The sequence below is a fragment of the Sus scrofa genome, chromosome 9 (assembly GCF_054392235.1).
Source record: "Sus scrofa isolate SSC_HxYL_T2T_F1_AM1 chromosome 9, Sscrofa_HxYL_maternal_Yorkshire_Landrace_v2.0, whole genome shotgun sequence".
In the NCBI taxonomy this organism is placed as follows: Eukaryota; Metazoa; Chordata; class Mammalia; order Artiodactyla; family Suidae; genus Sus; species Sus scrofa.
The window spans coordinates 53810977-53824110 of NC_139391.1; the positions used below are offsets into that span (position 1 = coordinate 53810977).

Genomic DNA, 13134 nt, shown 5'->3' on the forward strand with positions numbered 1-13134 from the left:
CTGAGCCACAACGGGAACTCCGCTGTTGGGGTTTTAAAGCATCATCCTTGTTTACATGAATTGTAATAAGTGATGCTGGCTAAGGGCTTCTGGTGTGGACGTGCTTCAGTTTCTCCAGATGGGACCACAGTTATACCTACTCCTAATGGTCGCTGTAAAGATTACATGAGATAATATGTGCAAAGGATGGGCTGAGTGATGATTCCTTGATTCCTCTTCCTCTTCTCTCCTTGTATTTGGCTGTGCCCATGGCATGCAGAAGTTCCCGGGCTAGGGATCAAACCTGTACCATAGCAGTAACCACAGCCACAGCAGTGACAATGCTGGAACCTTAACCTGCTGAGCCACCGGAGCCTCTTTCCTCTTCTCTCCTTCCCCAAGCCAGGCCCCACGATTCTCTACAGGGCCTGGTGCTGTGTCCCCACTCTGGAGCCCTGAGTGCCCTTCTGTTCCCAGCATTTTCACCCTGGCTTCCTCTCCACAGCAGGTGGGGAGGTGGCCTGACTGGGCCAGCAGGGCGGGGCTGACCACCTATTGGTTGGTCTGGAAGTTCGACCTTATTTAGGAGTGGAAATGTGGTTTGAACATGTCATTTGCAAAGGATTCTCATCTGTCTTATTTTTTTTTAATTAAAAAAAGATTTTTTTGGCAGAGCCTCCTTGCCTGCCTGCTTGCACCTCTCAGAAGCATCCTATCTTAATAAACCTATTTCTTGCCTATCAGATTTTTTTTATTTTTTTATTTTTATTTTTGCTTTTTAGGGCTGCACCTGCGGCATATGGAAGTTCCCAGACTAGAAGTCAAATTGGAGCTACAGCTACACCCCAGCCACAGCAACATGGGATTCAAGCCACGTCTACAACCTACATCACAGCTCATGCAGCACCAGATCCTTAACCCACTGAGCGAGGCCAGGGAGTGAACTGGCATCTTCTTGGATACTAGTTGGGTTCATGACCCGCAGAGCCACAACCAAAACTCCTCATCTGTCTGGTTATTAAGATTGTCACCCTCACCTGTGATAGTAAGGAAGACAAGGTGGTCCCTTGAGTACCTGTACATACACACCCGCCAGTCCCCAGAGCTGACGAACCCGGTTCCTGCCTCTAGCCATCCTGCAGGCTGTGGCTCTGGCTGGCTATTCCCCTGCCTCTGACCCATGCTCCTGGCAGAGGGCCCGGGAGGTCCCTGGCCCAGGCTGGGCCTGGCCGGGTCGGGTGACTACTCACGCTGGATGTCGATGGTGACGGAGGTCTCCTTCCCGCCGGGGATGGCCTTGTTGGTGGCTCGGCACACAATGCTCTGCCCGTTCTCCACGTCGCCGGGGGAGATGAAGAGGGTACTCACGATGCTCTCGCGCTTGCCATCGCGAAGCAGGGTCTAAAGTGGGAGAGAAGGGCCCAGTTACTCATCACTCGGCCGGGATGGCCTGGGTGGGCAGGCAGGTCCCGAGCCAGCCTCAGACAGGAGGAGGGAGAGTCGTGGATGGAGGTGGGTCAGCTCAGGACACCCAGGGGCGCCTGTCTCTATGCAATCTGGGGAGTTACCCTTGGCTCCGAGTGCCTGGCTGAGGGAGGAGAAAGGAACTAGAAAGTTCTCCAGCATGGGTGAAAATCAGCCTGGACTTGCCGACTCCGACGCATAAGAGAAACCAGGCTGGGCCCGATGGAAACCAGGCTGCAGGTCCTATGTAGACATGAACTTGTAACCATTCTGCCTCTGGTCCAGGGAGTCTCTGGGTCTGTGGGAGATGGGGACCACAGACGGTGCTGTGACCCAGGCTGGAGAAGGGGTGAGGTTTGGGGGATGGGGTAAGGGCAGGGCTGGGGTGGGGGTGTGAGCAGAATCTGTGCACACTGTTTCATTACTTCAACTGTATAAACCCTTTCAGCTTTCAAATCATTTCATGTCCTGAGCTCATCGAAGCTCTGACTGAGCCACAGACAGGACAGACACTGTTATCTTCCATTTGACAGGGGACAAAACAGGTGTGATCAAGGGAGGCTATGCAGCTTGATCAAACTCACTTCAAGTTGGTGGTGACCTAAGTAAGAGGGTTCTGGAGTGGGTTGAATAGCATCCTCCCCCAGCAATTCATGTCCACCCAGAACCTTAGCATGTGAACATATTTGGACATAGGGACTTAGTTTCATAATTAGTAATTAGTTAAGGAGCTTTTTTTTTCTTTTTTCTTTTTTTTTCCTTTTTGCTTTTTAGGGCTGTACCTGCAGCATATGGAGGTTCTCAGGCTAGGGGTTGAATCGGAGCTACAGCTGCTGGCCTACACCACAGCCACAGCAATGCAGGATCCGAGTCGCATCTGTGACGTACATCACAGGTCATGGCAAATGCCGGGGATTCATGAGGTTCAGGCCTTGAACCTGAATCCTCATGGATACTAGTTGGATTCGCTTTCACTGCGCCACAACTGGAACCCATAGCTAATGATCTTGAGACAAGATCATCCTGGATGTAGAGTGGGCCCTCTGGCTAGTGTTCTTGTAGGAAGAGGAGAAGACGGGGAGACACAGGAAGGAGGCCATGGGAAGGAAGCAGAGACTGGAATGATTCTTCAGCAAGCCAAGGAATGCCAAGAGCCAGCACGAACTGGAGGAGGCAGGAAGAGCCTCCCGGGGGCCTTTGGAGGAAGCACAGCCCTGCCCACACCTTGATTCCAGACTTCAAGCATTTGCAATGGCCGCACTCGTGGCATATGGAGGTTCCCACGCTAGGGGTGGAATCGGAGCTACAGCTGCCGGCCTGCGCCACAGCCACAGCAACGCAGGATATGAGCTGCATCTGTGACCTACACCACAGCTCATGGCAATGCCAGATCCTTAACCCAATGAGTGAGTCCAGAGATCGAACCCGCAACCTCATGGTTCCTAGTTAGATTCGTTTCCCCTGTGCCATGACGGAAACTCCACATTTTGGTTGTTTGAAGAACCATGCTACAAAACTTGGTCACAGCAGCCCTGGAAATGAATGCACTTCAAAAGGTCTCCTGATTTCCATGCAACTAAGAGGTCACTCCTCAGGGTGGCTACTCCCCACCACGACTGCTACCCTCCCTCCCCTGCACCCCTTTCCAGCTACTTCCCTGACAGTATGATGCCCTGTGCCTTGAGCTCCCTGGCAGCCCATGAAGGTGGTTGCATGTTGGGGAGGTGCCTGGGCAGGAGGGCCACTTTTTTAAAATGTATATATATTCTTTTTAAGAGGACCACTTCTTGGGGTGGGGAGACAGGACTTGCTCAGCGGACTCCAGGAAGGAACTTGACCCTGTGGGGCGGAGGTGCTGGACACAGTCTTACTTTGCCATGACTGGAGCCAAGGAGTAGAGGGACAGACTTCACTTCCTCAAAACCTCCCAGAAAATAACCTTGATATCATCTCTAATCTCTAACCCCTGGAAAGAAGGGAGCCTTGTCTCCTAAATAACAGAAGAGAAAACTGAGTTCAAAGTGAGTCAAGAGGAGTTCCCCTCGTGGTGTAGCAGAAACGAACCGACTAGGAACCACAAGGTTCAATCCCTGGCCTCGCACAGCAGGTTAAAGATCCGGCGTTGTCGTGAGACATGGTGTAGGTCACAGACGTGGCTCGGATTTGGTGTTGCTGTGGATGTGGCTGTGGCGTAGGCCAGCAGCTACAGCTCTGATTAGATCCCTAGGCTGGGAACCTCCACATGCCATGGGTGTGGCCCTAAAAAGACAGAAAAAAAAAAAAAAAAAAAAGAAACTCAAAGTGAGTCAGGAACTTGCAGGGCAGGGCTGGGCTTTCCACTTGAGAGTGGTGAGCCCTGAGCTCACAACCCTGTCAACACAGCTTCCTGAGACCCTGACAGCAGGTTGTGTGATCTCCACTTAAAGGTGAAAACAATTGGAGTGTTCCCATTGTGGTTCACGAGGTTATGAACCCAATGAGTATCTATGAGGCCTTGCTCAGTGGATTAAGGGTCTGGTGCTGCCATAAGCTGTGGTGTAGGTTGAAGACACGGTTCGGATCTGGTGTTACTGTGGCTGTGACCTAGGCTGGCAGCTGCAGCTAGTAGAATGGGAACCTCCACATGCTGCAGGTGCAGCCCTAAAAAAGCTAAAAAAAAAAAAAAAAAAAGGTGGGAACAGACAATTAAGTGACGTAAGTGACAGGTAGGCAACTGGAGCCCAGCTCTGGGTCCTCACTTCAGTGGCCTCCAGCTCTAGAACAGGGCCCGAGCCTCGAACCAGAACCATGCATCCTGCTGTAGACCAAGCCAGACTCAGACACGGTGGCGAGGCACACAGCCGGGCAGCAGCCCCGGACTGTTTCTCCTCTGTTCTAAAGCTGCCTGGGCCCAGGCCGGCTCCGTGCCTATTCTTTCTCAGGACGTGGGTGGTGGGCTCAGCCCTGAGCGGAGCGATCTTGGAGAGGGGGTCGAGGAGGATGGTCAGTCCAGGGAGCCGGTGGGGTGAGGATCTTCAGCACTGCCTCCAGGCCAGGGGGCTAAACTGGAGGCCAGCAACCGGGGGCTGGGGCTTGGGATGGGGGGCGGTTAGCCCAGAGCCCTGCTTGGGAGCAGCTGGGAGCTGCACCATAGTAACGGGCTGGCTCTGGGCTCCTCCACAGACCTCATCTGTCTATAAATAGCCAGGCGATAATAAGAACAATTTCCTGGTTGAAAAATAAGACCTTGGGGCTGGGTTGGAGGAGGTGCGGAGGGGGTCATATTCTGCTTCCCCCCCCCCCCACCTTCCTTTACTTTTCCGTGGTGCTAACAAGGGACATTTACATAAATTTTACTCTGCCAGGAACACTCAGATTGATCTGCTCAGAGGGTGGAGGGGAGCAGGGCCATCTGGGTGCTGGTGGGAGGGGAGCCAGGGCCCGAGCTCCTAATTAGGCCCCCGACTCCTGCCTGCTCCCCACACCCAGGGTGCTCCTCGCTTCTGAATGATGATTAATGACATATTTACTGTGTCTGGGTGTGTGCTTTTCTGGGAAATAAAAATTCTGGTTCAAGTTGTTTGTTCCACCTAATTAGAGAAGGGGAGATGTGTTCATTAAACCAGGGGAAAGCTCAGTGCCCGCTTCGCAGGGGAGGCCCTGGGCACCTGGCCCAGGGTCCCCAGCTCCAGGACGAGGCCCAGCGTGTTCCTGGGGAGGGAGCCAGGCTGGTAATGGGCGGGGTCTTCCTTTTTTCACCCTGTTTTCCTCCTTCCTTTGTTCCTTCTCCTCACCTTTCCATCCTTTTCTTTTTTTTCATTCCTTTCTCATAAAACTTCCCTTTTCTCAAATGCAAATGAAGCCCTGGGACACTGTGGCCTCACTTCCTCATCCTTGTCCTTCCCGCACCTTCTTTGGGCTTCCCTCCCCTGACCTTGGCTCTGGGGACACACCTAGGTGGAGCCCCCACCTGCTGCTTCAGAAACCTTCTTGAGCAGGCGCATCAACTCAGGGAGGGTAAGCAGATTATTCATGGTGAGTTATCCTTAGTGACACCTCCACCTCCAAGGCTTGGGGCCACCCTTCCTCCAGCTCGGTGGGCAGTAGTGTGACCCCCATGGCAGCTCCTGGGGGTCCCGCCTGTGTGTGCAGACGTGGACCAGGAGCGGGGTGTACACACCTCACCTGCATAGGGGTGGAGGCGCCAGGGCAGAAGGCTAGCTGGCTGGGCTTCCGCTCTCTGCCTGTGTGCGTGTCCACGGGCCTCTGCTCCACTGACTGCTTCCAAACAGCTTTCCTGACGGTCCCAGTGGCTGTGGGAGGCCTGCAGCTCTCTTCTGGACCCTGCCTGCCCCCTGCTCCTCCCTGTCTGTGCACACCCAGCCTCCCTGTCCCACCCCTGAGGGCAGGCACTTGGCAACCAATGGGCACTGGCCTGGGGGGCGAGGTGCTGGGCTGGCCGAGGTGGGTGCACAGACAGCATCCTGTGTGCAGCTGTCCAGTGTGGGCAGCTGCCCCCACTCTGCTCTTTCCAAAGCCCCAGGGGTTTCAGCTGGGTGAGAGAGAGCCTGGCTGAGCCCCAAGAGATGGGAGGCCTGGTGACCCCAGGTGAGGGAGGGTGGAGGTTTGGAGAGAATGCAGTGGGCAGGTGCCCCAGTCTGGGAGCTGAATATTGGATGTTCATTGATATGCAAACAGCCCGGAAAGGGCTTGAGTGGCCTGATTGCCTGGCAACCAGGCCTCCTCTTTTCCTTGTCCTCACTCACCTAGCCCACCTGCTGTGTCCCTTAAATTTTTTTTTTTAATCATCTCTTTTGTTTCCCCTTTTTAAAGCTGCCTGGGGACTCTGTTGGGGCCTGTTGTCACATGACTGGAATTAGGGCTGTCAGAGAAGGAGGAGATGTACTCAGTACCTTGGCCCCAAACCCTGCAGTCCTGTCTTTTGCCCTGGGGCCATAGGGATGCTTTTCACAAAGAAGGTGAGGATGGAGTTCCCATTGTGGCGCAGAGGAGATGAATCTGACTGGTAACCATGAGTTTGCGGGTTTGATCCCTGGCCTTGCTCAGCGGGTTAAGGATCCGGCATTGCTGTGAGCTGTGGTGTAGGTCGCAGATGTGGCTTGTATCTTGTGTTGCTGTGGCTGTGGCATAGGCTGGCAGCACCCACGGCATATGGAGGTTCCCAGGCTAGGGGTCGAATCGGAGCTGTAGCCACCGGCCTACGCCAGAGCCACAGCAACACGGGATCCGAGCCTTGTCTGCGACCTACGCCACAGCTCATGGCAACGCCGGATCCTTAACCCGCTGAGCAAGGCCAGGGAACTCCATATGGAGGTTCCCAGGCTAGAGGTCAAATCCATATGCTGCAGGTGTGGCCCCTAAAAAGCAAAAAAAAAAAAAAAAGACGGTGGGGATGAGTGGCAGCTGCTCACTGGGTGGAGACTCTCGGCCCCTGAGATGGACACATGGAATGGGGGTGGGGGGGGGGCGCATGGTGCTGGGTGATGGGTGGGGAAAGGCTGCATAGCTGGGCCCAGTGAGGGCCCTGAGGGGTGCTGTCCCAGAGCTCCTCTTCGCCTGAGCCCTGAAGACGCAAGTGGTCCTGGCGGAGGGTGGGTGGGTGGCTCCTCGGGCAGGAAGCGGTATGAAGCTGGAGGATGCAGAGGGGTAGGGCTGGAGGGTAAGGCGAGGATGTACACAACTGGGTTCCCCAAGACCAAATGACCCTCCTTCCTGTCCCCCTTCGGGGTCAAGGCCCCATCCCTTGACATGGCAGCAGCTGGGGAAGGAGCAGATGGAGCAGGAATCTGGCCCCTGGGGAAGACTCCTCTCTGGCCTCAGCCTACTGTCCTCTGTCCTCTGCTACAGCCTGTCCTGCCTCCCCTGGTCTGTGTGTGTGCTGGCCTTCCTGAGTCATGCCACGTAGCCTGAGGCTGGGTGTCCAGGAAGAAAGGACTCGGAGAGATTGGGGCCTTGCCACCCACTCCCCGGCTTCTGCAGCTCCACCCAAGCACGCGGGTCATGAGGGCTCAGGAGGCAGTGTGTTTCAGGTGCTGGGCGCTGGCAGGAGGGAGGTCCTCCTCCCAGCTCTCCCAGGGCAAGGGGCATAACCGTCCTGTCGTGCCAGGACGTGCCACCCTCCCTCCCACCAGCTTGTCCTCCCCTCCGCTGGCCACAGTGAGGACCTAAATGGAACCTGGGCTGCTGTGTGACCTTGAGGAGGGGGGACAGGCTGGGTGAGGCAGGGCTCTAGGAGGAAGCACCCAGTAATGCTAGCGAACATTTACGAGGTCCCGGTTCTAAGCCAGGCTCTTTATGGATTGCTTTCAACACATTTTCCCTTTTTTGTGGCCACACCGGCAGCATATGGAAGTTCCTGGGCTAGAGATCGAATCTAAGCTGCAGCTGCAAACTGTGCTATAGTTGCAGCAATGCTGGCTCCCTTAACCCACTGCGCTGGGCTGGGGCTCAAATCCATTTCTCCATGGCAACCCAAGGCTCTGCAGTTGGATTCTTTTTTTTTTTTTTTGTCTTTGTAGGGCCACACCTGAGGCATATGGAGGTTCCCAGGCTAGGAGTTGAATTGGAGCTGCAGCTGCTGGCCTATGCCACTGCCACAGCAATGCCAGATCTGTCATGTCTGTAACCTACACCACAGCTCATGACAATACTGGATCCTTAACCCACTGAGTGAGGCCGGGGATGGAACCTGAGTCCTTATGGATACTAGTCAGGTTTGTTACTGCTGAGCCATGAGGGGAATTGGATTCTTAACCCGCTGCGCCACAGCGGGACTCCCATTTTCCCTTTTAAGTTCCCAGAGGTTCTAACAGGCGTCTGTGGTTACCATCATCCCATTTGGCAGGTGGGGTAATACTGAGGCAGAGAGATGAGTTTACTGTAATATGTGATGAACACAGATTTGTATCCAGGCTTGTAGGACCCAGGCCTGCTCTACTGTGACACTGTGACACTGACATTCTCATCCAGGAAATGTGGATGGCGGGGTGCACCCAGGGACCTGGGTGGATCAAGTGAGGGACAGGCAGTGCTTCTGTGGAGTGATGCACTCTGCCAGGTACTTTGCTCATTCAAGCCTCACCATCCTTTGAGGCAGGTGCCATTGCTCCCATTGTATGGATAGGGACACTGAGGCACAACTCGGTTAGGTAGCTGACCCACGGTCACAGAACTAGAAGGTGGCAGAGCCTGGATTCAAACTGAGGCTGCCCAGATCCTGAGCCCACAGGTGTAACCACCCATGATGTGACAAAGACTGAGGCTTCAGCCCTAAGGGCTGTCAAGGCTGCCCTGCGGGATTGCTTCTGTGGACTTTGGACCCTGCTTGATGGTGTGTGCACTTGGGTGCCCTCTCCATCTCTCTCATTCTCTCTGTGTCTCCATCTCTCTTGGAGCTGCTCCTGCCCTGGGGCCCCTTATTCCTAGCCTATCTGGGACTTCTATGCCTTCAGACCTGCCTAGGTCAGTGGCATTTATGGTCCTGGGGAGAGAGGGGGCAGCAGGTTCTTTCTGTCCCAGGTGCCTGGCTCAGGCCAGGACGGATGAATCCAGCCAATAATCCCATAATCTGACAGCCCCTGGAGCCAGCTCTGTGCAAGCACCACTGGATTACCCAGCCTTCTCCATGTGCCCCAACTCACACGGGGCTTGTCAGAACTGGCAGGCCCCCGTTATATATAAATTGTGTCCCCCCCTGCTAAATTCCTGGAATTCATACTGTGAAGCCTCGACTCCCCTTGGGGCCATATTTGGACATAGGGACTTTAAAGAGGTGATCAAGGTTGAACGAAGTCATAAGGATGGGGCCCTAATCCAATGGGATTGGTGTCCTTATGAGAAGAGGAAGGGACATCAGAGATCCCTTCTGAATACACAGAGGAAAGGCCATGGGAGGGCACAGTGAGAAAGCCACCATCTATAGGCCAGGAAGAGAGCTGTCACCAGAAACCAACCCCTCCAGCACCTTGATCGTGGACTTCCAGCCTCCAGAACCGGTGTGAATTAGAGTAAAGCATCCAGCAGGTAGGCACAACAGGGTGCAGGGCTTGGTAAGGGATTATGGGCTGTATTCAGCCATCCCTGGCTTGAGCCAGGCACCTGGGACAGAAAGAACCTTAATAGCCTCACTTGGTAGCCCTGGGAAGGTGTTCAGTTTGAGCAAATAAAAATACAGACATCAGTTAAATTTGAATTTCAGATAAACAATGAATAATGTTTAGTATAAATATGGCCCACACTTATGCCCCATGCAATATTTGGGACACACACTAAACAGATATTCGTTGTCTCAGCCAAGCATCCTGTATTTTATCTGGCAACCCTAGGCCTGGGCCACTTCTGTCCCCAAGTGTCCTCCTGCGACCATCCTTTATCCTTCAGGTCCTTTACCAAGCCCAGGTATAACCCCAGGAAAGAGAGACAGAAAGAGGGACAGAAATGGGTCATGGTCATGAGAGAGAAAGTGACAGGGTAAAAGAGAGAAAAAGAAAGAGAAAGAGAGAGAGAGACAAAGAGCCAGAAACAAACATCAATAGAAAGTCATATACAGAGAGCAAGAGCAGCAGAGAGGTGGGGAGAGTGGCCTCTTCCGTGCAGCCCCCCTCCCCTCCTGTCCCCCCCACCTACCTTGGAGTAGGTGGCCCCGTTGATGACCTCTCCCTTCCTCAACCAGATGATGGAGGCTGCAGGCTTGGCGTTGTCTGCATGGCAAGTGAGGTTGAGGGGGTCCCCGGCCCGCAGGCTGATGACAGGCCCCCCCAGGATGACGGGGTCGTCTGGCGGCACTGCAGGGAGAGGAACGCAGAGGTCAGGCTGAGGGTGCCTCTCCCCTCGGGCAGGGCTGGGTGGATTTTATGGAGCTGATGCCAAACAGTAATTATCATTCCTTAATAAAATGTATAATCCCTTGTATTACAACAGTAACAGCAACCACAGCAGTAATCCCTGACATATGCCTCGCGTGTTTATTTGCAGAGGACGCTCATGTCACCGTCTCATCCTGCGGCAGCCCACGAGGGGACAGGCCAGGCATCATTAGCTGCAATTTGCAGATCGGGAAGCACGGCTTTGCTGTCTGGATCATATTTTTCTTTCTTTTCTCTTCTTTTCTTTACTTTTTTTTTTTTTTTTTTAGGGCCGCACCCTTGGCATATGGAAGTTCCCAGACTAAGGGTTGAATCAGAGCTGTAGCCGCTGGCCTATACCACGGCCACAGCAATGTGGGATCCGAGCCACATCTGCAGCCTACACCACAGCTCACAGCAATGCCAGATCCTTAACCCACTGAATGGAACCAGGGATCAAACCCGTGTCCTCATGGATACGAGTTAGGTTCGTTACCACTGAACCACAACAGGAACTCCAATCATATCTTTCTTTTTAACTTCCCTCTCTTTCTCTTGCTCTCTCTTTTAAAGCAAAGCACTGACACATCTGTCATCTGATTTAATCCTCACAACAGTCTTTCGAGGCAAATATTACTGTCCCAATTACATGGATCTGGAAACCGAGGCTCAGCAGGATGAAATGACTTGCTCAAGGTCACAGAGTGAATGAGTGGCAGAGCCAGGGATGGAAGCAGGTCCCCTGACATTTGGCACACCAGGCTGGCTGCTGCCTTCAAGGCGGACACAGCGTTTTAGGGAGCTGTGCTACGCTGGGCGTCTCCTTAGCATGTTATTCCAACTCCCTCATCTCGGAGCTGGAATGAATCTCTCCTGCCTGGTCCTTCCAGTCCATTTCACAGCAGTGTGGTCCCCACTGAGAGATGGGGGGTGCCAGGGAGGGGCGTCTCCCGCAGCATCCAGCACAGAGCCCAGTGGCTGATGGGAGCGTCATAAACCTTTTCTCCTTCAATGCAGTCATGCCTTTGATCCCCATGACAACGGTGGGATGCAGGGTGCACCGTTATGAGGATGGATGACCATTGTTTGGAGAAGAGGCCCAGAGAAGTTATGTGACTGGCCTGAGGTCACAGAGCCCCTTCCGATGTTCTAGCCATGGATGCATGAGGGTCTCAGGCCTTTGTTCCCTGCCTCTCCTTCCCAACAAGCCAGGAAGGGCAGGGCTCCCTGGAGACCAACTGAGGAATCCCAGGCAGATATTCCTCCCCTGGGAGAGGCTGGCCTGTCAGCTCGGGAGTCTTGGGGAGGGCTGAACTGCATGTTTGCTCAGTGAAAGGATGAAGGGTTCACTGCGTGAGGAGTTGGGGTCCTTTGCCCAGCAGCCAGAGAGAGTCCATCCTTCCAGCGGAGCCCTGTACAGGCTTCTGTGCCTGTGGGCTGGGGAGGCGGTAGCTCCAGGCAGCCTGACCTAGCAGCTCAGCTTTCTAGCCCACTCCCACCTCCTCAGGGCACCTCCTACAACCTGCCTGGCTTCCCTCCCTCCCTGGGCCTCCTCCGCCTGCCTCCAGGTTCCTCAGGAAACTGCAGGAGACTCTGAGGCCAAGTAAGGACTGAGGCAGCAGCACTTTCAGCTATGGCTCTCCCTGGTCCTTCCCTGGCCTCCAGGAGGCCTAGTTCAGAACAACAGCCCAGTGAGTGCCAACTCCCAAGGTTCTATTTCCTGAGGGGGGAGAAAAAAAAACCCTTCAGGGCTTCCAAGTTGCTCTCATCAGCCCCCAGACCCTGCCAGGATCCTGGCCCAGGGAGGAAGTCAGCCTCATTCAACCCTGCCCAACCTCCTAGGGGGCCCTGGGTGCAGACAGATGGTGGGTGTGGGCTGGACCATAAAGGCAGCCCTCCTCCCCTGCCAGCCCTCTACCCCGTCATTAGTGCCTGTGGCCTCCTGGGTGCTGAGCGGCCAGAGAGCCACAGGGAAGCTAATGAGGGCTTTCCATGGATGGGGGTGGGTGCAACAGTGCCAGGAGGGGATTTTATCTCGGGGGCTTTGGGCAGCCCTTCCAGGAGGGAGGGCTGGGCTGGGGCTCCTGTTCCCTCCCTTTGTGGTGGCAGCTTTCTCCTCGCCAGCCGCCCAGGATGAAGGCGCTCAGGCTGAGCTTGCCCAAGCGCCAGGGACCCTGGAAAGAACCATCTGAAACGTCCGGAGTGGAATAAGAACGGGGCCATGGCATGTGTGGGCCTCTCAAGTGGGGCGTGATTAGGGAAAGTGCCCTAAATCAGAGGCCAAAGCAGGAAGGCCGTCCTTTTCCTGGTTTTATTTCCTCAGATACAAAAGGTGAAAGTACAGCAGGGCCCCTGGACCGGTCCCCTGGCACTGACATTTCACGGGGCCTGAGACAGGGGTTCTCAACCTCGGCTGTATCTTACAACAGTCTGGAAGAGATTTCAAGTGTCCCGTTGCAGGCCACACCCCGACTGGCTAAATTCCCCATCACTGGAGGTGGACCCGAGCATCAGGGCTTTTTAAAGTCCCAGAGGATTCTGCTGGGTGACCAGGTTTGAGAACGGACTGTCTCTGGGCCTTTGCTCAGCGTAACCTCCTGTGATCACAGGCAGAGGAGGCCTTTCCTAAGTGTGAGGGCAGTGAGGGGCCAGGCCCTTCCTTCCTGCTTCTTTAGTGCTGTGTTTTGGGATACAGGGTTAGAGGAGGGGAGAGGGGAGTGGGTCTGTGCTGCTTGAGTGCTCAGGCACACACATGCATGCGCGCACACACACACACACACACACACCCTCAGAATGGGTCCTGATTACATCTTCCTGAATAAGTGGTTATCGCGCTGGTTATTCATGT

The 13134-nt window shown here is 54.5% G+C and overlaps 1 protein-coding gene across 7 annotated transcripts in view; it reads right to left on the minus strand.

The window, feature by feature from the left end:
- The window catches only part of KIRREL3 (kirre like nephrin family adhesion molecule 3), a 570289-nt gene that overhangs the window by 33583 nt on the left and 523572 nt on the right, over positions 1–13134 (minus strand). For all 7 annotated transcript variants that reach the window (XM_021063119.2, XM_021063117.2, XM_021063118.2 and 4 more), the window contains exons 5-6: positions 10069–10226; positions 1230–1380 (exon numbers count right to left, since the gene is read on the minus strand). In XM_021063119.2, the coding sequence (XP_020918778.1) occupies positions 1230–1380; positions 10069–10226 (309 nt within the window). The remainder of the gene's footprint in view (positions 1–1229; positions 1381–10068; positions 10227–13134) is intronic.